This window comes from Phalacrocorax aristotelis, chromosome 10 (assembly GCF_949628215.1).
Source record: "Phalacrocorax aristotelis chromosome 10, bGulAri2.1, whole genome shotgun sequence".
Taxonomy (NCBI): Eukaryota; Metazoa; Chordata; class Aves; order Suliformes; family Phalacrocoracidae; genus Phalacrocorax; species Phalacrocorax aristotelis.
In genome coordinates, this window is record NC_134285.1 from 9,104,648 (window position 1) to 9,129,104 (window position 24,457).

The 24,457-nt window shown below is 42.2% G+C and overlaps 3 protein-coding genes across 4 annotated transcripts in view; 1 reads left to right on the forward strand and 2 right to left on the reverse strand.

Moving 5' to 3' along the window:
- The window catches only part of MOSMO (modulator of smoothened), a 32,612-nt gene extending 30,754 nt beyond the window's left edge, over positions 1–1,858 (reverse strand). For both annotated transcript variants that reach the window (XR_012662473.1, XM_075105084.1), the window contains exon 1: positions 1,528–1,858. Coding sequence is in view for 1 of the 2 variants with exons in the window: in XM_075105084.1 (XP_074961185.1) it covers positions 1,528–1,633 (106 nt within the window). In the remaining variant the exon portion in view is untranslated. The remainder of the gene's footprint in view (positions 1–1,527) is intronic.
- On the forward strand, positions 1,554–13,287 carry PDZD9 (PDZ domain containing 9). The gene is made up of 4 exons (XM_075105085.1): positions 1,554–1,619; positions 3,040–3,111; positions 6,065–6,231; positions 11,247–13,287. Exons 1-3 carry the CDS (start codon positions 1,575–1,577, stop codon positions 6,209–6,211), a joined length of 264 nt encoding a protein of 87 aa, XP_074961186.1. The 5' UTR covers positions 1,554–1,574; the 3' UTR covers positions 6,212–6,231; positions 11,247–13,287.
- Positions 12,128–24,444, reverse strand: UQCRC2 (ubiquinol-cytochrome c reductase core protein 2). Its single transcript, XM_075105079.1, has 14 exons — positions 24,260–24,444; positions 22,685–22,777; positions 22,413–22,562; positions 21,668–21,732; positions 20,620–20,676; positions 20,139–20,263; positions 17,910–18,007; positions 17,435–17,492; positions 17,174–17,269; positions 16,066–16,265; positions 15,725–15,805; positions 15,393–15,469; positions 13,193–13,346; positions 12,128–12,377 (listed from the first exon to the last, which is right to left on the reverse strand). Exons 1-14 carry the CDS (start codon positions 24,293–24,295, stop codon positions 12,294–12,296), a joined length of 1,374 nt encoding a protein of 457 aa, XP_074961180.1. The 5' UTR covers positions 24,296–24,444; the 3' UTR covers positions 12,128–12,293.
- Between the last annotated feature and the right edge of the window lie 13 nt (positions 24,445–24,457).

Below are 24,457 nucleotides of genomic sequence, written 5' to 3' on the forward strand. Positions count from 1 at the left end.
ATAGTTTCTGTTATCTCATTTCTATACAGGCAGAGCGAATCCAACATCTTACACATTGCAAAGGATCTGTTAACATGAGGCAGGACTTAAGAAAGACATACTTAAGTATTTAAAATGAAGATTATTTTATTAGACTTTAAGCCCCTGAAGAAGGTCTCATTACTGCACTGCTGCTAGGTAGAATTCTAAGAGGAAAGATACGCAGGAAGATCATCACAAATAGCTATAAGAGGAACATCTAGGGAGCTCCTGAATACTGCACTTTGGGAAGGAAAGTGACTCGTTCCTCTCCTCTGGACCATGTAGGAAAGGTCAGGTTCTAGACTAGGTAACTACAAGCAATTAAAAAAAAAAAACATACGGATTGTCTGGTCAGAGGGAACAGCCAGTCATCAGTCCCTAATAGCCAACATTTTTAATACGCTGCTGCATCAGAATAAAAGAAATATGACTCCATTTGAACCAATTCAGTCCTCTGATGTGCCCAAATATCAGGCATGGAAGATGTGTGACAGATGAAGAAAATTTTTTAAACCCTCTACAAGAATTTAAGACAGGAGTCTTTACCACAAGACCTCTTTTCTCTATTCTATACCTGTGGTTTGCTTGGAAATTTTAAGTTTTGGAAAATGTGGTTAAGTTAGTTCCATCTGTTTGTAGTAAGGCTTCCTTTCCTGACAAGGAGATTCAGGTTTCTCTGGGAGATGAGATCAAAGAACAGCCCACCTCCTGTTGTACCTTCTCCCTGCTCCACTCATCAGAACACGCACATCCTTATCAACAGGCTGAAATAAATTGTTCATCCAATTACATCATTACTAAAAAGCCAGATGCACAAATCCTTGTTATTTTAAGTAAAACAATGCCAGAGTCTAAAATAAAAATCACACGGATCTAGGCTTGAAAACTGATAAAAATCAGTATGCAAGAAATAATCTGGAAAAGAAAAAAATTAAGGAAAGCAAGATCTTCCCTGCAACAAAGGAAGCATCAGTGTAGTACGAAAGATTCAAAATCTGCCACAAACTCTGCAGAGGGACCGATTGCAGTTCCCTGTCCAAGGTGACTGAGCCTGGGAGGCACAGGCGGAGATGCCGCCCCGGCCCTCGGCTTTGCGGAGCGGCAAGACCCTTCACGGGCTTCGGCAGGACCCCCGGGAGACGGGGCTCGGCGGGGCGACCCCCCCCGCACCCGGGGTCAGCAGCCAGGCCGGGCCGCACCGCGGGGCACCCGCCGCCCTGCCCGAGGAGGCGGGTCCCGCCAGCGACCACCGGGCGCTTCGCCCTCCCCCGCACCGGGGGCCGGGGCCGGCACCGGCAGCTCCCCGCAGCCCCCCGGGGCCCAGCCCCGCCACTCCACACCGCCCCCCCGGGCTTTCCCTTCCCCGGCGCCTCACGCCGGCCCCACGGCAGCAGCGCCAGGCCCCGCGGCCCCCGCCTGAGGGGCGGCCCCTCCGGGGGAGCCTCCCCGGCTCCTCCGGCCGCGGGCGGAGCCCCCGCCCGGCCACCCGCCGCCGGCCCCCCTCACCTGCGGACTCGCCGGTGTTGATCCAGTCCGGGTTCGCCAGGCTGGCGATGGCGAAGATGTCGGCGGCCAAGAAGAGGCATCCTGAGATGATGGTCAGTTTGTCCATCTCCTCCGCGCTCCGGCAGCTCCCGGCTCCGGCCTCCGCCCGGCTCCCGCAGCAGGCCGGGCCGGGGGCGCCTCACAGCCGCGGCTCCATGGGCCCCGCGCTCCCCTCGGCAGCGGCGCCAGGAACGGGCCCCCCCAGATGGAGCCGGAAGCGAACCCGGCGAGCGGGGGGGCGGTGGTTACTCCGGAAGGGAAACCCACTCCCTCCGCCGTTCTCCCCCGGGAGGGGAGGGGCTTCCCGCGGGGGGCGGGGCCGCGGCCGTGACGGGGCGGGGACACCCCGAGGCTCCCGCGGGCTTTCTCTAGGGAGCTGCGCGCGGGGAGGCGGGGCTCGCCGCTGGTGGGCGGGGAGTGGGGTGGGGCTGGCCCCAAAGGGGCGGGGGCGGGCTCTCCGCGCCAGGTGTAGGGAGGGGCGGGGCCGAGCGTCGCCGGTGGGCGGGGCCTCGGGAAGGGGGAGGGGCTTGTCGCCGCTACCGTGGGACCTGCGGGGGGCGCTGCCGCCGCGCGGCGCCGCGGGGGCGGGAAAAGGGTGACCGTCACCTCAGGGTGAGTCTCCTGTGAGGGGCGGCCGGTACGGCGGGGCTCCGGCTCGTCCGCCCGCCCCGGATGGGCCCCAGCACCTGCCCCGGGGTCCGGCCCCTCGCTGCCCTCACGCTGCCCTATCCCCAAAGATGTTTTTCAGCCGGGGCACACAGGGATCCCCGTTTTCCCCCTGCGCCGCCCCGACACCTCAGGCTGGGCACAGCCGGGGCTGCCCCCTCCTCACCGCCTTCCGGCAGGGCCTGCCATCCCCCGGGGGATGAAACATGCAGAGAGAGACCGGAACGAGCAACTTGGCCAGCACTGCGTCAAGGGGACTGAGGAACGCTCGCAGATCTGTCTTCACCACACAAAAAAAATCTTGTTTTACTAGTCTCTGTCATTCTTTACCTCTTTGAAATACTGGGCATTAGCTTGAATTTCAGAGCTGCTTCTGTAGCAATGGTAAAAGCAGGGGAAGTGAAAGGACTGATTTATGGGGGTTCCTTCAGATGTTACGCAGCTGGGGAGCACCACAAAAGCCCTATGTGGTGTTGCTGTCTGTGTTGGTGTTTGGAAGAAAACCTAATTAATCTTGAATAGAAAACTCACCCAAATACAGCGATTTTTGATGGCATGCTTTTCCATGGATTCAGCTATATTGAAGCATGGGGGAATCCATAGCCAATAAATTAACAATCCACCAAATGTGGGAAACCAGCCCAGTTTTGGCCACAGTAACTCTGTGCCTTTGATATTGTCACTCTGCCATGGGAATGCTGAACTAATTAGTCTAGCAGCCCCCACATCTACAGGTACTTGGAAAATATCTAATTGCTTAGATACTTTTTTTCCTTCTAACAGTGAACATCCATGTGTTTTTTCCAGAGCAGCACAACTGGTCTATACGGAACATATGGGGAAGCCAAGCGGGCAATTGTCTGTGCTGTTTATTTTTGTGTAAGTCATATGGAGATGGGAGACTATACAAACAAAATGGAGTTATTAGTAAAGTAATCTTGGAGTGTTCAACAGCAATCAGTAGGACTTATTATTTGGAGGACAAGAGCTGTACTTAGGTTCTATTGAAATTGCTTATTCTTGACAGACTTTCTTAAGGGTGTAGAAAATAGTAAGACTTTTGATGAAAAACAGCTGAAATTATTCCCTTTAAACAGGGAACAATTGGTGCGTGGAAGAAATGGGACAATCAAATTTTTTTATTTAAAATATTTGAGAATTATATTGCACTAACAATGGGAACCAGCAGCCTTGAAAAGAAGTTATTTCCAAGTATCATCAGCAGATATCCCATAAACTGGCTTTAAGTGGTATTTAAATAGCTTTTAATACAAGCATTATGTAAAAGTCTGCCTCAAAATGAGTTTGTCTCCAAATAACAGCTTCATGGCAAAAGGAATAAAGGAAGGAGGGGTGGAGAGAGTACACAAAGGGAAGATATGGTTTTCATTGGCTTTTAATATGCAGGCAAATATGAAGTCAGAAACAGTGACAGAATCCGCTCTTCATACCCTGCAGGCTGTGTGGTCAGTTGTTTAATCTTTCTCAGGTTTATTAGGCCATGAGTACATGCCTAAGGGTGCCGGGCAGGGGACACCACTGGCTATAGGTTCTCCAGGGAGCTTTGGGGCCTCAGACAGTGCTGCAGTATTGATGTATGGACAGCCTAAATCGAATTACTCCTCTGGACTGAAACGATGTGCTGGATACAGACATATCCTCTGCCCAACGCCAGACTTCCCTGTGCCCGTGTTACTGGTGTGGCGCTGGGGGAGGGCTCAGAACCCACCTGCCCCGGCGTTCTGAGCGGTTGCTGGGGGTTGTTGCCTCCTCACCTGCTGGTAGGCTCTTCCTCCACAGGCTGTCAGAAAGCAGTAGCACATCTCCAAGAGGCTCACCTAGGAAACGCCTGCCCAGGGGCTTTGGCTCCATAGAAATAACTCTTCCTCCAGACTCGATGGAACGTACAGAGTCTTCACAAGCGGTTGGGGATGAAACTAAGAGTGGTTCCTATCTCGCTCTGTCATTTCTTCCTCTGTTCATTTCCATCACCACACTGCTGCCCCAGCACTACTCTTTCAGTCCTGTAGTTCAGTGTCTCAAACTTTTTAAGTCCTTATGCTACCGGACAGTTTATCTTCTTCACAGAGCCCCCTGTGCCCCAAATTTTCTTAGTATCAGAAGGCATTCCTGCTCTTGACGTTGAGTATTTGGAACGTAATAGTAGGCAGATGACAAGAGGGAAAGGATGTTTCTTTAGCAGAAGAGGATTGGGTGAGATCCTGTGCTGCTGCCTGCAGAAACTGCAGAATTTAAGGATGACTTTGGAGGAAATCAGGACAGCACTAGGACAACTGTAATATGAGTTCTATCAAGTGTCTAAACTTTCTGTAGCACAGAACAAAGAAAATCCACCTTCCTTGGAGACTATATAGACTGATATCAGGTATAGTAAAAAGACAAGAGTCTCATCTAAAAGTGTGAATCTTAGCATTCCTCCTAAATGTTTCTGGCTGAAAAAGATTGAAACACACATTTCTTGAAAAGTGACCAAGAACACCATAGGGAAGGTTTCAATCCCTTCTACCAATCCTGTACCACTCTGCATAAATTCCTGAGCTGGAAAAACAGTAGCAGGTCAGATATCCAACCTCTCAGGATATCAACAGATGTGTTCCAGAGTGGGCCTTCCTTTGCTTTTCTTGCATGACCATGAAAATTAAGCATTTCATCCAAACAAAATGTAGTATTTTACTCAACAGAAAAAAAAATCTGCACTTTTCATTGGGAAGGAAAAAGAAAATTCAAACCATTCCTGCTTCCTTCTCTGTTTTTCAGTTCAGCAGCCAAACTGTCAAATCAAACGTTCATATTGCTATACTTTCAATCCTAATTCTTTTATAGACATTCTGTGCTGTCATTTAGAGCCTGATCCAAAGCTTTACTGAAGCCACTGGAAAGATGACCAAGTTTCCGTGTTTTAAAGAAGAGGGGTAAAGTGATGGGAATTTTCATTAAGTGATCCCAAACCACTGGAGATGGTCCTAAGCAGTTAAGTTATTGCTACCCTACTATCAGAAGTTACATTTAGAGATTACATCTTAGAACAGAGACAAAAGTATAATTTTTAACAGAATACAGTTTGTTTTAGGAGTCTCAAGCACTTAACTTTTCCCGGCTCTTGATGAGGAGAACAGGCTTGAGAGATGGAGGATTTACTTTATCACCCTATTATATTTCTTGGTGGAGACACTGGGATAATGTCATTTATATTGTATTACTTGTATTATGCATTTTAATGGATAGTGGATGCTCATGAGTATTTTATTTCTGTAGGTGCTAAATATGGCAAGCACAGTCCCTTGCCTCATGGCAGCAGTCGGGTGTGAAACCAACCTGCTGGAAATTTATAAACTAATGTCTATAAATATTGGTTGGAAAAAAATCCATTTTTATAGGAATTCAATCTTTACTTGAAGTCCTTAACAGCTGTCAGCTCCTCTGTTCTGTTACTCTGCAGCCTGTTCTCTACCTTCCCTGAATGTGTCACCATTTGTAATGAGTACTTAACAGCAGTATTGCTTTTTCTCTTGGTTACATGTGACTTTTTAAGAAATAAGTTTCTAAGTAAAAACTACTTTCAGTATATTTACTTGCAGAAAGCTAGTTTATGGAGTACACTAACTTTTTATAAGTATTGCTATAATGGCTTTTTGGCAGCAACTAGGCAGGCAATGCCTATCTAGAGAAGCAATTAAGGGTGAGGGACTTAACGGTTTGGACAATTAAGAATGGGTACAGCACCTGCTCAGATGTCTCCCTAAACATTTTATTGAAGAATGATAACACACTTTCAACTAGTAAAATTTTCCTCTCACTTTTCAAAGGGCAGTTGCCGGCAGAGGGGAACATGTCTGACCACACACTGATTGCATCACTGAAGGCAAATATTAGGATTGGTGAACAAGGATTAGGTCTCATAGTCATACGGAATGGGCCCTATCTCCAGATAACAAGCCTTGTGGAGCTCTGCAGCTAATGATGGAAAGCTAAAACCAGGTAAAAGGAACCAACGGTGTTATTAAATTTTAATAGCATCGAAAATATTGTTCTGCATTTATGAGCCTGTCACACAGATCAAAAGAAACTCAGTTTAAAATTACAGAGAAAAGAAACTAGCACAAACTGTATAAAGCTCAGTGCCAGCATTCCACTGTAATGAAATACCTCTGATCTTAAAATAGCTGATATGGGTGGCTGTTTCATAGTCACATCAAGATTTAAGTCTATATATTGTTCTCCAGCAAAAACAGATTTCCTATTCATCAGCAGGTTTGTCCAAAAATAGTCTATTACCTTTATATAGCAACTAAACTTGAATAATATAATTCTTTGTTCAGTGCATTATTGTTCAAGTAATTTCACTCTACAGGTAACACAAAACTTCCTGAAGGCTTGAAATTAATTTCCCTTATTGTTTGCTTTTCATATCTCTTTATACAGAGTAGTTACAAAGTGGCAATGAACAAATCTCTGTGCTCTAACAGTCCATGCAGGTGTTCATTTGCTAAATGCTTTAAACCTGCATTGTGCTTTATCTGTCCTAACAGACTATTACTCGTTATTAAGGTTTCTTGTGGAACATCAGACTCCTATATTAAGCTTGTAATTGAAAGCTCTGTAAATTTGACTGCTTCACACAGGTCCCTAGATCAATTACATTAGACTCATGAAGTACAGTTTGGGGACGACAGTGTGCTATGCTATTACCATTTATTAAATTGTCTCCAGCATAGAAATCTGTGAAGCTAAGACTTGAGTGTAATGAAGTCATTTAGAAATTTACTGGCTATATATTGAAAATGCATATCTTTAAATTAGAACAATTTTCCCAGCGTTGTTTTTATAGTTTGGGCGGTCCTTTCTTCTCGCACCTTTCAAAGAGAATTAGAATTTCAAGCACTAGGAAGAAAGATGTACTTGTTTGATACAATAAAACGATTGAGTGGAGTTCTTTTTAGACAAAGCTTTGCACTTTTGATCCAAGTATAAAAATCAGTGGAAAAATCCTGAGCATAAAATAAAAATGGAGTTGGATCTGAACAAGTACTTTTATTATTATTATCTTAGGAGCTGATAACTTTAATCTATTCCCTAAACCCACACCCACCCCTCCACCCCCGGTATACAAAGGCATATATATGATACTGATTTAGTTGGTTTTTTTTTTTGTTTGGTTTTGTTTTGGTTTTTTTTTTTTGGGTGTGTGTGTTTTGGTTTTTTTAACATCCATAAGGTAAAAAATACACTGAAACTAAGTGGTTCCATTTGCAACAATTTGAAAAAGGCAAGCTCCAAAAGCATTTTTAATAAAGGCTACAGGAAAAAGGAGTCAAATTATTTGTGGTACATGATGTGTTTGCTTTACTACAGCAAGAATTAAACAGTTTAAAGGGGGTTGAGGATTGGTGAAGAACATTGTCCCTTTGTAGCTGATCTTGGTTTTTGGAACCAAAAGGAATAATTTGAGCATGTTTCATGGAGCACCTAAACACATTCCACACACAAAAAAAGGGAAACGGCTGAATTTGTTCAATTAATGTTTAGAGTGAGCTTACAAAAACTTTGTATTTAAGATGAAAGCTGTAAAATTTTGCAGAAAAGATAGTATTCTGTGGAAGCTGTCACTTAATGACACCAGAGGCGGCACACTTATTTTGACACTAATACCAGTGTACAGAGCATGGGGCTTGAGAAAAATATGATGCACTGTTTAGAGTTTTTCTTGCAGTGAATTGGGTTTTATCTTTATGGACTTATTTTTTTTCAGTTATGTAAGCTGAGTATTATCTGTACAATTTTGAACTGGAAGCTAAAAGAACAATTTTATTAGTGCTTACAACTTAAAAGAGCTGGCACCATTCTGCTGACTTTACTAGGGAGGAGGCAGAAATTAACAGAGGTAGTGGGAAGCACTAATGTCTTGAAATCCCACAGTTAGACTCACCAAACTCAGATGTATGTATGCACGCCCTGTTCCCCCTGCTAGCAAGAAGAAACAGGACTGCTTAGTACATGTGTTTCCTCAGAACATCTTCACAGGGGAAAAGGGTATCTCCACATATCAATCACAAAACTGATTGGTAAACTGAAAAGCTGGGTGGTTCAGGCTCTAGGTGCTGAAGCAGAGGAGCAAAATTATTTATGTCTGCAGTTCAGAGATGGCTTTAACTTGCCACAACAGTGTTATCAGCACAGTATGGGCAGAAAAAACAGAATTCTGAAAGAATCTATTAAAAGCTGAGAGTGTCTTGCAGATATTTTAAAGCATAAGTACATTTATGTCTGTGCATTTTGAAATTACATAATCTGAGTGATTTGCCTTTCTGTTCGAGGCTGAGAACTCATATAAAACTGTGGGTAAAATATTTCCTTTTTGGTATCTGCTGTGCTGGTACTCATTCAGGAACTTCTTGTCTGTACCCCAGTAGAACCAGGATCATGTGATAAGCTAGAGTGGACCGAGGTTGTGATGATGATGGAGTAGAAGGAGTACTTAGAGGAAAAAGTGAATGAAAAAATGGTAGTCAGTAGTTCAGGTAAACAGTTTTAAAGCCTGTAAATTTTTGCCACAGACATTTTTAACCCAAAAGGATTAAGAAAGTAGAGCAGATGGAGAGAGGCTCCTTGCTCTAATACGGCAGCAGACAGCTGTACTGCTTGTTTAAATCCCCAATGCTGTTCTGTTGCAGTTCAGTACATAGTGTTTACTGACACTGCTCCCCTGTGCAACTGTTTTTGCCAGGCTGCAGATTGAGCTGTGATCTGCTGCACGTTGATTCTGCTTGTCTTTGCAGTCTCCAAAATTACAGGTTTACACAGTAATTGCAATCCCCCAACTTCTCAAAGCCCATCTTGTTATGCCCCATGGTACACAGAGGTGCTGGGGCTTCTGTACTATGTTGTTCATGGATGCAGTACTGCTTTTTGCAAACTGCAGCTCAGTGCTTTCCACTGGCAGCAGGTCAAAAGAACATTATTTGCAGGCTCACCCCTTAAAACAGACAAACACAAAAAACATCACTGCCACTTTCTGCTGGAACTCTTCAGTTGGATTCTGCACCAGTTCTTGTAGGCGCCTCCTACTTCTCCCCTGGCCATTCTTGACATTGTCTTGCAATGTGCCTATGTTTTGGTTGTTCTCAGAGCAGAGGGACAGGCACCAGCCACCGAGGAGAGTCAAACCCTGGAAAGCTCTAGGGGCCTAGACACACGTAAGGTGACATGGCTGTTACTTAGCCACTGTGGAGGGAAGGGTATGCTTGGCTCCACACCAACAGATAAACAGCAAGGTGACGTAAAAGGGTAGGCAGCAGATAGGTATAGGCAGGGTATCGCGGCTGTGAAAAGGTAGAGCGAAGCAGTGGAAAGATGCCAGCAGAACTGTTCAGAGAGCAGCTACGTAACCTCAGCTCAACCTTGCTGGCGTCTGATGGGCCCAAGTAGTGGTCATGATTAGAGCATGCACCATTGTACCTTTAATTTGCCTAAGAAACCCCACAGAAATGGAAGGTAGCACTGAACAGGCAATCTAAAGTTTAGCACGTTTGCTTGGAAAAATCCCGAAGTTAGTATGTGAATTGCAGCTTTCCTTAGTGTTGTGAAAAGTTTAGTTCTCATCAGAGATAAAAAACCCCTTTCATTAAAAAAGGAAAAAAAAGCATCCATTTGTAGAGCTGCTGAACACGTGCTTTTAAATAGAATTGTGAAAGTGGTTAAGGCTACACATTTTGTAATATGAACATTAAAAAAAAAAAAACTCTTAAATGGATTGCTGTTAATTTTCTTCCTCAGCAGGTGATGTTCTAATAACAATTGGACACGCTAACATTTTAGGCTGGACTCTGCGAGAGCTTAGGCAACTCCTGCACAATATTCTTGTAGGAACTATCCTACAAATCAGAGTTTTCAGAGATTTTGTTGAATTACCTCAACACTGGCAAAGTGCAGTTGAATTAATTCCTGAAGCAAAGCTTCCTGTGATGACAGCAGAGTAAGAAATAAGTATTGTACATAACTAAGATTTCACACCTTGCTTATCATTCTGGCAAGAAACAAGAAATAGTGTAATAGCTTTTTCATTTTAGGATAAAATATTAGTCTAAGGATTTACTTTCATTTATTTTTCTGAAATAGGAAACTGTGATCTGAAATGAGCAAATACCAAAAGAAAAGTTTACTTTTCTAGTTACAGTGAAGATGGGGTCAGGACAAACAGTAATTTTAGACATGCCCCTTCCTGCCTCCAGAGACACCATAAAAAGTCTGGCTGGTAATAATGCCGCTGAAGTCAAAGAGGCCATGTGGATTGTAATAACCAAGGATCTAGGCAATGACAAGTAGCTGATGATACCAAGATGAAGATCTTGCTACAACCATGTAAAAAACTTATCTGTTTCTTAGCCAGACTAACTCCTGACAGTGGTTAATGATTATGACTTTTAAAATTAAAATTCAGGAAAAATAAACTCTTCTTGTGAGAGCCACTGCATACAGTAGCTTTTAAAAAGATATTGCTCTCAATCCTAAAGGTGGCTCGTATAGCAAGTATAATTAATCTAGATGGGATAAAAAGGCAGTGACAAGTTTTCCTGAGGCACAGTTTTAATAGAAAAGAAACCTCAGAGCTAGGGAAAGGCATAGAAGTATTAAAAGGAGATAATTAGGCTAGAAGAGCAGAAAGGAAGCTCACACAGCAAGGCCCTTTCCAAGAGCTTAAACCTCTAAGCTTATGTTTAAATAAATCAAATTATTTGCTCTTCTGAAGGAGCAGAAAAAGGATAGCTTGCTTTTCTATTGACCGAGTTACAACTTACCCATTACTTTAGAGTGCAAAGGAAACTGTGCGAACGACTATGGACAATAGTATTAGTTTGATATGAGAGGAGCTTCAGAACTAATGAACTTGTCCTTAGAACAAGTATTCGCAAAAAACTTAAGACTCCATGATTAGTTAACTAAATGGCTATGGGCATTATTGCATGTTGAAGTAATACTATGCTGTGTATTTTCAGCCCAAGTGAAGATGCTGAGGATGAAGATGACACCTGGTCCTGTAGCAATGATGATGTGGCCTTGGAAACTTTTCAGTACAGATCTTCCCAGTCATACTGTTGTGAGTTCACTCATAATTTACCATCAACATCCAAAATTTGATGGGCATCCGATACAGGCCAGACACTTGGAGCAGGCACAGACACTGGTTGCAATGCTGTACTTCATAATGATGTTGATGCATTGTGCAGTCCTAAGTTTGATGCTGGTGGTGTTAGACCTCCTTCATACTGCATGATGGAAAACAACGAGACCAGTTCCTCTTCCCCATACCCTTCTGTATCAGATACATCCTATCTGGAAGAATTTGCCTTTGTTTCAGAATAGCTCAAAACTTGACTTCTTCAAAACCCAGATTTAAGTTGTATCTTGTCCGTTTCAATACATGCCTAGACTTCAAAAAAGATCTAAGTGTCCTAAGATATTTGCAATTATATATTAGCTATATAAAGCTGTTTTAGCAATACCCTCCCCTCAAAGATGCCTATCAATGTTACTCGTGGAGAAGACATTCAGAAACACTACCTCTGCTAGTCCCAGACATGCAGCAGTTGTAGGCTCCGAGGTCTAATATATTAATCTTTCTCTGAAGGTAAATTTCTTCATTTCCTTGATACAGGACGGTACACACAGTTTATCAAGAACTCTTCCTGAATACATGGACAACTAGTGGTGATTGCAGTATTTGTCTGCACCACAATAACCATTTCTGATACATCTATTTTTTACATCAACTAAAATTCACCTTATTTTCTTACTGCAGTTTTACTTTCAGTGTACAGAGCTAGACTTACCAGCATTTTAGATACCATTTTCAGTGGAATAAAGCCTCAGCACCAAATACATGAACTCAGCACTTTATTTGATGAGTGCAAGCCCACAATTACTCCAGATTAATTTTCTGAAAGAACTGAATTCATAAATAACATGTTGGTAGTAATTTACTTAAAACATAGGTGACTTAGAGCTCAGGTCCATCTTGAATCCACATCCCAGTTTTGCTTTTTTTACAACTCATCAAGAAAAGGAGTATTTCCCAAATCCCCACTAGCTGCCATTGATTTCTTCCCATTGACAAACTTCTTTGCAGCCTGAAAATAAATCAGAAAGATGGATATAAGGAAATAGTCACTACAACAGAATTTATCTTGCTGCTGGTAGCCTTAGCTTCAAGTTATTAAAACAAACAACAAATCCCTATAGTACATCAAGTAAACAATTTTCCTTTTGCTGTCTAAGCTTACCGGCTTCTAATCCTTGTTACTTTATCACCTAAACAGGAATGGCAGAATGACAGTTGGATATAAAAGGCATAAATTCTTTGAAAATGGTAATTCCTAGAATAACTATTACACCACCAGATACAGTGGATTTCTCCTTACTACTAAAGATATTGCCAGTTGCCACTGCAACACAAATTAGTGGTGACTGTGAAAAACCAAGGGTTTTTTTATCTTAGAATTTCTTTCTGATGGATTTCTGTATCAAGTTTGCTTCAAATATAAGCAACAAGATAATAAGGAACAGCAATGTAGTGTCAATTTATCATTGAAAGTCTAATTGTTTTATTAAGCACACCAAATATTCTAGACTCAGGAATCCTAAGAGACTTGACACAGAAGCACCTGCATGGGAACTAATATCAGGTTTTCCACAAATACTAGTTGGCAGTTTTGGTAAATTTAAGTGAAGTAGATGAGAATTTCACACACTCCCAGCTACGCTAGTTTTACAGTGTATTGGATTAAAGACACCCAGCTGGGATTTGTAAATGAGTTACTTTTTTTTTTAAAAAAGATAGTACATATGTCTGTTTATAAACACACAGAAACAAGCACCAGTTTTGTATAAGAAAAAATATTACACAGTGATTAAGGAACACCTGTAGATGCCGACACATACTTACATTCACAACATCAGCAGTGGCTACAGAGTCGATTTTTTGAGCAACAACAGATGGTGATGTGTGTGTGCCAGAAACCAAAGATTCGGAGCCAATTTCATTCAGTAACCCTGCTGCAGTTTCCACTGACATCAAATAGGTGGCTTTCAGCTGGTTTCTGACATCAAACAAAGCAATAAGGATGAGTGAGCACGTAAACCCTGTTATTACGTTCCACACCGCCCCTGTAAGTGCAATGAGGTTTTGGTGCTTTTTAAGTTTTCAAGATTCTCTCCATTTTGAAGTGTTTCTCTTTTCAAGTATGCAAGGGTTCTGTAGTTAGAAAAGAGGCACCACAAATAGTCCAAGCTTGAAAATGACAGGGTGCTTGAACACCTATGGCCTTGGAACAATCAGCCACCCCACACAGTCAGAAGATGTCTAGCTCAGAATTTGTTTCTATTTGAAGGAACTAATGCAGTACTCCAGAAATTAGATGAACTAATCAAGTTTAAAAATTAGGTTTAAAATTGATTCCAGCTTCTCATCATGAACAGATATACGTAGAGCTTTTTTATTCACAGAATCACAGGTTGGAAGGGACCTCAGGGATCATCTAGTCCAACCTTTCTAGGAAGAGCAGAGTCTAGACAAGATGGCCCAGCACCCTGTCCAGACGACTCTTGAAGGTGTCCAACGTGGCCGAGTCAACCACTTCCCTGGGGAGATTATTCCAATGGTGACTGTCCTCACTGTGAAAAATTTCCCTCTGGTGTCCAATTGGAATGTCCCCAAGAGCAACTTGTGTCCATTCGCCTTGCCCTCTCCATGGGACTCCATGTAAAAAGGGAGTCTCCATCTTCTTTGTAACTACCCCTTAAGTACTGGTACATGGCGATGAGATTATTGTGGCAAAGCAGCAATGAATATAAACAGTTAGGTTCCTTGTGCAATAGTTCCATGTTCTGTTAAAAGACAGCGAGCTTATGTTTCCTTCTCACACAGTCTCACTGCTACATATTAAAATCTTATTTCATAAGCTAGTCCTCCTATTATTTTTTAAAAGTCAAAATGGCAGAAAATGGTTAATTCAAATAGAATATGGTTAAGTAGCTTGGTATTTTTGACTGAATTGCAAGACTGAAAATACCACTGACCTTGAATTTGGTGTTTTTGTGGGGTTTTTTTGGTCACTAAAGGAAAAACAGCAATATAGAAAATATGTGAAGCCATTCCAGAAGGGAGAAGGAAAAAAAAAAGAAGCAAGCCACAGCAGTGTAACTGCCTAAGCAGCGTCTTTTAAAAAAAGCTACCAAAACAACAACAAAAAACCCAAGAGACCAAAAAAATCCCACAAAACTAATAATGCCAAATATAAAGGTCCAGAATTCACCATTTAGCTACTAGTGACTAAGGCACAACCAACCATGTCTAAGTTCTCGTGTCTTGTTTAATAAAGCTTTATGTGAAGTCTTGTAAGTATTTTACATATGCAACAGACAATATTTTAATTTTTCTACTTGAGTGAATCTGTACTATATTGTTGTATGGCACAACTACAGTTTTAGAGGCTCAGTGCAGTTCAACACTATTTGGAGATCACAACCCTCTAATGTGCACAACCCTCTATAAATTAGAGACTATAAAACTTCGTTGGCGTGACTGCATCTCTAAGAGTAATTTTCCCCATCTCAAATATTCCTAGGGGCATGTATTGCAAGCACTTGGATGTAGCATCACTAATTCAGTGCTTTACACTTGCAGCCCCTCATTACTACCATTCTTTGAAGATGCAGAAGATTGCTTAATATAATTGTTTGGGGAATTGCTGCAGTGCAACTGTAAAGGGAATTACCTAAATAATGCAATTGAGGATTCTAGTTTAAATACATCTTAATACTACAGAGTATAATTAAAATGACAGCATGTGCTGATACTTGCCGATTTCTTACATTGAAACAGTTTTCAGAAAACATTAATGCGCTTATCTAACAAGTTTTTATTAGGAAATACCACTAGCGGAGAATCAGTGTAGCTTTTTGGGGCGGGGGGAAAGAATATTGACAGTGCTTCAATTTTAACACAAAAGTAAGCAGTTCCCCATGGAAATCATTACAGGACAACGGTAAGCTTTGCTGTACAGAATAGTCTAAGTGTTTGACAAGTAGCTACAAGTTAAGAAACTTCTCCTTACAACACACAAGACAGTTCTTTACTCACTTACTTTGCTTTTGTGACATCGTCATCAGTGATGCTGCCCTGAGCAACTGCCTTTATCTGGTTCAAAGCAGCTTTAATGACCTGAGGAAAATTAAATCATTTAAGACTTCTTCCCACATTAAATTTCAACATATTATTTGTATTATCTGATATCTTAGAAGCTTCAGGGAGAGCGGTCAACAGAAAGCAAGTCTCATTCCCAGCTTACAGAGTTAAGTGATAACTGAACACAAAGAATTCTTATACAAGAAACCAGATTAATCAGTTACTATCTCAAATCAAAACACTAGTTTGAGAGTTATGTTGTTAACACAGAAATTCTAATCAGCAACTCACCTCACCAGCATTTGGAGCCTGAGATATGGTATAAATCCCGAAGAGCCCAGAATCAGAGTAGTTAACATTAAGCGCGGAAGCCTGCAAAACAAACATTATCATCAACTGTTTCAAGAACAACCCAGCATCAAGCATAGGAAAATAATTACTATTAGGATCTAAAATACTGTAATTCTAAACTCCATCTGTGCAGAGGAAAGATCAGATTGGAAGGCCTCCTCTGAAATATTTTAACTTGTGCAAGAATGCACTAATCAAGATTCTAGCTGGAGGCAGGAACCTCCCAAAGGATATAGGCATTTTACTTAAAATACTGAAGTACAGTAACCCTTTGAACTTACATCAAATGGCTGGGTAGTTGCTTTAGCAATACCCTGGAACAATTTGCTGGTAACATTGCCTCCCCTCTTGATAAGGGGTCCAGCACCTAAAACATGCTGAAGAACACTGAACGCATTTGCTTCTGCGCTTCCAACAGCAGCTCCTTCTGTTACGATAGCAGCATGGACAAGGCTATCACCATTCTGTTCTCTGATTTCTCCTAAAAATACAACAGAATAAAAGGTAACGCAGGGCTCAGCTAGAAACTACTGTACACTCAGAGGCATGGAAAGGAAACATTTCTAGCCAGGAGCTAGTTTCATGAGAGAAGCCAGGGTGTGCAGTTATTGCATGTCCACTCAGGAAGGCAGCAAGAAGCTGTTAGGAGGCTGTAGGTTCTTTAAAAAGTCCTCTACATTCAAAAATGTTCTTGAAAGCACAAAACCAAGTACCTTACTATGCCTTATCTGAACCGGACCCTAAACCATACATAGTATGAGATACTAAAACTCAGGGAGTCTCCAGACAACAATATCCAGAAAAGTAGTGTACCTTCTGTTCATAGTAATATTTATCCTGTTTTATAGGAACTGAAGTTATTCCAGTCAAATATTAAACGTTGAAATGTTTTTTCTTTTTTTCCCTCTGTTTACAGAGTGATCTGATACCCCAATGAAAGAATAGCTGTTGGTATTAGTACAAGATACTGCTCTGAAAGAGCTAAGCATTGCTTCGTCTTTTATGGAAGACTTACAACATTCTAGCAGATCTTCCCTAAAAAGAAAAGCCTACCACCACTTCTAGACAGTCCTGAATCGATTCTTAAGGGAATCTTCCCAAAATACCACGAGAAACCATATGCCAGCTTGTTTTTCACTTTAGGGAATAAATGATCTTGCAGATAAAGCTTTACTGGAGATCTGGATTCAGTTCTATCCCAGAACTTTCCATGGTGGGGAATAATCCCCTGCTTATTTATGTGGGAGATGCCTCTGAACAGTCAATTCCCACGTACAGCCGTTAGTACAATTATACAGTTTTCAGCCGCAACTCTGAATACTACTACATTTACAATAAACTGAAAATCAGTCATTCAGAACTCAGAACAGGTACAAGAAACATACTTACCCCCACGATAGACAGCCTTTGCACTAGAAATACCAGCTCCACTTCGGATATTTAGAAAGTGCTCTGCAACTTGTTTTAAGTCAGAGTGCTTTACACCTGCAATACAATAGTTTATTCCAAGTAACGTAACGGCATTGAAAGCTATAGCAGTTACATCAAAGTGTTTTAAGTGTATCGTAACATTTTACTGCTATGGAGAACTCAAATTTCTAAAGTAGTTTTCCCTTATGAATTGCAGCACCCATTAAAGAACATACGTACCTATTCCTACAAGAGCCATTCTCGCACTTGTGAAATTGTTCTGCACAAAATGGTGAAGCTGCAACAGTAAATTCACATTTCAGGGTATTTTGTATAAAGAACAAATACGGCAAGTGTGTTTCTGACATCTACGGTTCAGCCTTATACTTCTTAATGCAGCAAACTCCAATGCTGCCAAAAGGAACTGTCTACAGAATAGCATTTTATGCATCCTCCAGTGACAGCTACAAAACCCTTTCATACAAGAACACTTGCATTTGATTGACAGCCTTCCTATCAACAAAAAGCCACCATCTCTCTCAATGTGAACATGACTTCTGTACCCAATACTAAAAGCGGCATGGAAGAAGTATTTTAACACCAGACTAATATGATAGTAAATACTGACTGTATATTTACTAAATTAATTTTCTCTTTCACCTATCCTTGATGAAGAAACTAAAACAGGTTTATAACACCACACAAATAATCCTACCTGCTCAGAAGTAATTTTTCCAATTGTGTAATCTGGACAATATAAAGGGTTTGCCAGAGCATTCTTATAAGCTGCAGCATGCAAGTTTTCCAGCACTCCTAAGAGGAACAAAGTTTCAGTGATGATGATTAATGTAACAGGCACTTCTAATGAAGATTTAGAATCATAGAATCATTAAGGTTAGAAAAAACCTAAGATCATCAAGTCCAACCATCAACCCAACACCACCAGGCCTCCTAAACCATGCCCTGAAGTGCCACGTCTACATGTTTTCTGAACACCTCCAGGGATGGTGACTCCCCCACCTCTCTGGGCAGCCTGTTCCAATGCCTGGCCACTCTTTCAGTAAAGACATTTTTCCTAATATCAAATCTAAACTGCCCCTGATGCAGCATAAGGCCATTTTCTCTCATCCTATCACTAGTAACTTGGGAGAAGAGACCAACCCCCACCTCACCACAACCTCCTTTCAGGTAGTTGTAGAGAGCAATAAGGTCTCCCCTCAGCCTCCCCTTCTCCAGACTAAACAACTCCAGTTCCCTCAGTATCTCCATAAGGCTTATTCTCCAGACCCTTTACCAACTTCGTTGCCCTTCTCTGGACAAGCTCCAGCACCTCAATGTCCTTCTTGTAGCGAGGGGCCCAAAACTCAACACTATTTGAGGTGTGGCCTCACCAGTGCCAAGCACAGGGGCACAATCACTGCCCTGCTCCTGATGGCCACACTATTCCTGATACAAGCCAGGATGCTGTTGGCCGCCTTGGACACCTGGGTACACTACTGGCTCATGTTCAGCTGACTGTCAACCAACGACCCCAGGTCCTTCTCCACCAGGCAGCTTTCCAGCCACTCTTCCCCAAGCCTGTAGCATTGCCTGGGGCTGTTGTGACTCAAGTCCAGGACCCAGCATGAATGAAACTAAATGTTACCCCAGTGAAACAGAGCTGTGGTCCTTAAAGTGGACCACAAGATCCACAAAAGCAGGTCTAGAATAATCCAATACACACTGAAGTTTCATCCAAATCCTTGCGCAACAGATTCTAGTCTGAGGGCTTCTATTCTTTTGTAACTTACTAAAAAAAAATTTACATCTAATAACCTGTATATGCTCAACACTTTTTAGCCTCAACAGCGAGCTATAAATGCAGTCAGTGTTTGTGGGAGGGGGAGCAGTAGGAAACAACAAACCCCAACATCCTTTTAATTTGTTTCAGAATCATCATTATCTTCACTGTAAGCATCCCTTGTTCTTGAGCTTGAGAAAGAACAGGCTTTTTACAATCCTATTTGTAGCTTTGTTTCATGTCTCATCTATCTCCCTACTCATAGCTCACTCCTGTTTGATATTCTCAAAATACTCTTAACAGAAAGATGACACTCCTTTCTCCATAGTTCTGATTCTAAACATCATTGTAACTAAAAACTATTAAATTACTATGAACCAACCTGAAGGTGACACAAGGTTAAAAAGCAAAGATTGTTCTTGATTCTGATTTTAAAAAAATACTAGCCCTCCAACATAAGCCAGAGATTTTCCAAAGCCCAACATCATGTTGTCACCTTTAATGGGTTATGAAGGTGAGCAGGCTTCCCAGAGTACTACAGATTTTATGTTTGTTGTGCAGAACTACCTGGATGAACTTGGATGACTAGAGTTAAGTAATACAAGATGTATCGGGGTAGGCTTGGTTTGGCTGAGGCTTTGTTTTGGCCTTTTTTTTTTAAACCCCACAAACCTAAATTTATAAACCTAAAACTGGAATCCATTTCCAGTGTAATGAAAATATATATTGTTTTTATACCAAAATAACTATAAATATTCAAGATGTCTTTTGTAGAATAACGTTTCCCATCAATGAGTAATACTTAAATATTGTTTTCAGAACACAAGCTGCTGCAAATATATTTCAACAACAGTCATGACTTGCACATTCTTTGGTTGTACCTCAAAAAAATTAAAAAGGTAAAATGGAAGCTGTCAAGGAGAATGGTGCAAGCTGTCTTCAGCAGGTTAACTTGCTAAATGTTGTTACGCACAGGCTAGAAACACTTGTGGATTTAGAAAAAAGGGTTCCATAACAACAGAAAGACCATACCTATCAACAGGAAAAAGCTGAAAATTGAAATGGTCATGTGACAGAGCAAAAGAGAAACTATTTTTTTCTGAAGTTCTTCATTTTGACAAAACTCCCACGAAGCCAATGCAGTGGACCAGAAAATACACTTACCAACTTGAGGATTCTGAAATGCGATTGCTTTGTCAATTTTTAATTGTGGCTGAAGATCAGCTACTTCCCATGGTCTGAACTCTGGTGCTGTGGTGACATTAAGAAGGTACTCCATTACTGTATCACTAGATAAAAACGTTACAAAGGCATTAAACACACAGAAGCAGCACATATTTCTTCTGAAGTTGAAGCAACTCAAACTACTCTAAGCAACACATTAACAACAAAATATATCACTCAAGCCAGAGTAGTTGTTGGCACTGCTGTACAAAGTGTGAGAATTCAATTTCAGTTCCGCAGCATTTTTATGCTTAGTAACATGATACAGCAGCTGAATATTAATATGGGAATTTATTGATTTATTACAAAGACATGAAAATAGGTATTATTCCTACCCTACAAAATGACAGGTCCCTACTCTACTGCAAAGCAGCTTGCAAGGAATGCAATAATTCAATTTACGGCGTATCTAGATACCTACACATAGTCACGCAGGCATTCAACAGAGTAAGTCATTTTCTCTCTTGTTGAGTACACACTAAATAGGAAAAAAAAGATACAAAATCAATTTCAGCAGAGAACATAGAATTGGATTTTCACACATATTTCCCATTGACTGAACTCATCAGTAAGATATTGACTAGCATATAGTTAACCTTAAATCTGCTTGAGATGACTGTTTAAAGCAGTGATAAGACACACACAGCAGAAAGAGACATAACTAAAACTCATATCTTTATAAGTATTCACGTAATAACAAGTGTCTTGTGAGCATCAGAATTTAAGATACCATGATAATTGAAGGTAAAACAACAAATAAGGCTGAATAGCAAAACTTGAAGAAAAATGCATGTATGTATTCAACAAGGCAATCTGGAAATTATTCTTTGGGCAGAAAACATAGTTGGTCTTTTCCACTTGTTTCAACACATTTGTGATTAACAGGTAGAAAAAAGGGTAGAGTCTCAGGTTATATAAAACACTGCTTTTAACCAAATTCTATATAAAACAATCTTACTGGATGATTTCGAGATACATTGCAAGAAAGCAGGCACAGGGACATCCCTCTCTTGTTTCTCTTAGGCTTGTTTTCTGGGCTTTAAACACTCAAACCACGAAAGGCAACTACTGTCTGAAATGTTCCCAAAATTGCAGTGTGATGAGGGGTATCTATTCACAAGAGATGGAGAAGAAAAAAAACCAAAATAACAAAGAAATCTACTGACTTCAGGAAGCTTAATCTCAAAGCCTGAACCTGCAGAAAGAACATTAAGCCTTCTAGACAAATTAAATTTCTTCCAGGTACACATTTATATATTAACTGAAAGGTGTTTTTAAAATACCAATCATGGGTGCACTCTTGAACCTTAACAGAAGTTGTTCCTTGTCAATGTTCACCATTCAAGTACCATTACCACACTGAGCTTATCTGCCTACATATTGTTATGCTTACTGTTTTAAGTTTCCTTCAGTCATACAGCTTCTTTGCACTTTACCAAGACAGATTATCTTTGTATGGGGTTACAAACCTTAGGCTACCCCCAACAGCTTCAATGCCGCGAGTAATCCGGAAAGAAGATGCTCCTTTAGTAGTCTATTTAAAAAAAAAAAAAAAAAGAGACAACTTAAAATTCTAGCTATTTTAAGAAAAGACTTGCCTGGGGTTGTTCAGTGTTCAGGTGAAGTTCAAACAGCATCAGTTCATTCATTTATATAGAAGCCATTTTGTAAAGTTGAGCCAGCTTACTGGATCTCTACTCCCAATCATTTCTATCATCCTCTCTGACTTTCCACCATAACTGCTCACATATTTGCTCCCCCATCCTGTTCTAGAATCGTCCAGGTTCGCTTGAACATTTAATAGGATTCTTTGACTTAGATAAGCTTGACAGAACCAGGGCAAAGAATGCCTACACGTACTATTACACCGACAGCTGTCTGGGGAAAGTAACTTCGTGCAGCAGTTGGGAAGGAGGTAATAAGCCGCTGGGATCTTTTTTTTTCCCCTGCCTGAAACTGATGTGTACTGAGCCCATACAACAGCAGTCAAAGAGTGTCAGTGGTGCTGTGTAGCTCCAATCGTCACAGCATGGCTGGTGTGCGAGAGAGGCTGTGTTTATATCTGCAGCCAGAGCCCGAAAGCAATTGAGGTAAACAGGAACAAGGGGAACGGCCACAGTGGGTGAAGCTCGTGGGACATCTAGCCCAGTGTTCTGCACCTGACAGTGGCAGCTACTGCCAGCATAATAACAAAGAGAATAAATAAACACCTACCAAATTAGATGCAAGACGAAGCAAGTGAGCAGTTCCCAAGTTACCACTGGTTTCATATCTGCTGCCCGCTTTAATAAACACACCAATTCTTGAAGCTGGAGAAAAGTTTTCCAGAGATGCAATAACTAAGCCATTTGGTAATTTTGTGATCTGTATTAAAAAGAAAAAATTTATTTAGTCATCCACTGGAAGTACTGTCACAGTTCTGCTTTGACTGAGTTTTAAAAGATAAATAAAGAGGACAGAGAAAAAATACCAGTATTCATACTGACCTCAAGATCCTCAGACTCTGGAGATAATTTCACTCGTTCTGCAGTTGCTGAGCTTGCAACTTTAGGAGCTACCTTAAGCGAGTAAAGTCTCTTCTAGAGGAGAATGAATTTACTGAATTAGGTCATAACATATTCCATTACGTACTGATTTTAAAGGAGAAATACAATAAATGACTTCAAGCCCCAGAGTAAAAACAGTAATTCCCTTCTAACTCCTCTGATCGATTTTTACTTCGCTGTGGGAACCTCTACAATGACTTATACAAGGTCTCTGGAAGTTCAAGAAATAGCACTGTAAGAAAGCTTTTGCTTTCCCCCTTTGCCCCTCCCCCATTCTCTTTATTGTTGTGCAGTGGGTATCTCTACTGATACTATATAGTCTGTAGAACCAACATATAGCAATTAGCTGAACAAACCACCACAATAATCCACATATACAGAACACAGCTTTGGAGATAACTGTCTAATTTATCAGGTGTTGGCAGTTCAACTCCTAAAGAGTCACCCCTCAGAACACCAACCTATCACACTGACTGCTGTGTACAAAGAGGGCACAGATACAAGTCCCCAAACTGCAGATTAATGTCCTTCAGATTGAAGAGGCGAACGTCATGAGATCCTTCCCTTCAGTAGCTGGCAACAGAAATGACAAGTCTATTGATTTCAAATCTGAATTGCCACTCCCTTCCACCATTTTTGGAACTTTCTTACACTTGCAAAATAAATTTATTTGTTACTCTTCATGTTAAAAAAATAACTTAATTCCCATACATCTCAGAGTAAAAACTGAGTAACAGAAACAGCGCTGCACTCAGCTGTAGGGATGCCAATGACAGAATTCCCCTTGCTTTGCCACAGACTCTGTTCAATGTATGAGCCTAGGAAAAAATCCTTTCTTCCCCCCCCCCCCCCCAATCTGTTCGGACACCTAATTTTAACCTCTAAGCCTACTTATTTATGAACTACTACCGCACGTCTAGAATTGACTTACAGATACCGTGCGACTCAGAAGACGCCATCCTACTCAGGAGCGCATTTCCAGCGGAGAGCTAACCCCAGCCGTCCACGGCCCAAGGGGCCGTTCTGCGGCAGAACCGGCCCTCTGCCCCCGCCGCCCGCGGGACGGGCCAAGGGCACCGCACTGCCGCAGACGGCCGAAGCCTCCCCCGCCAGAAAGGATCCTCCCGGGGGCCGCTCCTCCCCTCTCCGGCCCCACGGGCTGTCGCACGGGACAGGCCCCGGCTGCGGAACCCCTCGCTCCGGCAGCAGCTCCCCACCGCAGAGCTGCGCCGGGCCCGGCCCGGCCTGACCTTCAGCCCCGCTCCGCCGTCCGTCCGCCCGCCCGTCCAGCATGACCCCGGCTCCGACCCCGGCCCCCGCTCACGGCCCTCGCTGCCAACCCCACGGGCGCGGGCGCAGCCCACTCCATCGCCCGCCCGCCACCAGCCAGCCCGATTCGATGCCTCGGGGCTGGCTAGGCTCAGGCCTGCCCGCAGCCGCAGAGGCCCGGACAACCGCTGTCGCCGCTGCCTGCGCCTCCCCCCACCGCGCACGACGCCTCCAGGCCACACTCACTGAGAGGAAGCGCGCGACCACCGGGAACCCCCTCATCCTCCCGCGCCCCTCCGCTTAACCCTGGCCAGGAGAACAAGATGGCTGCCCTGGAGGAGGACTCAGCCTTCCCGGTACGCCCTGCGCCGCTTTGACTTTCTAGCGAGCGATACCCAATCTCTACTGCTTGTGCTTGGAATCACGCCTTGAGGATAGAGCGAC

Coding starts and splice junctions, on each gene's coding strand:
- UQCRC2 (XM_075105079.1), bottom strand. CDS start 24,295: ATGAGGGGGTTCCCGGTGGTCGCGCGCTTCCTCTCA. Junction 17,493..17,909: donor GAAAAATTACTTCTGAGCAG/GTAGGATTATTT, acceptor TTACTGTTGCAG/CTTCACCATTTTGTGCAGAA. Junction 12,378..13,192: donor CCACTGCTGATGTTGTGAAT/GTAAGTATGTGT, acceptor ATTTATTTTCAG/GCTGCAAAGAAGTTTGTCAA.
- PDZD9 (XM_075105085.1), top strand. CDS start 1,575: ATGGCGAAGATGTCGGCGGCCAAGAAGAGGCATCCTGAGATGATG. Junction 1,620..3,039: donor AGAGGCATCCTGAGATGATG/GTCAGTTTGTCC, acceptor TGTTTTTTCCAG/AGCAGCACAACTGGTCTATA. Junction 3,112..6,064: donor TCTGTGCTGTTTATTTTTGT/GTAAGTCATATG, acceptor TTCAAAGGGCAG/TTGCCGGCAGAGGGGAACAT.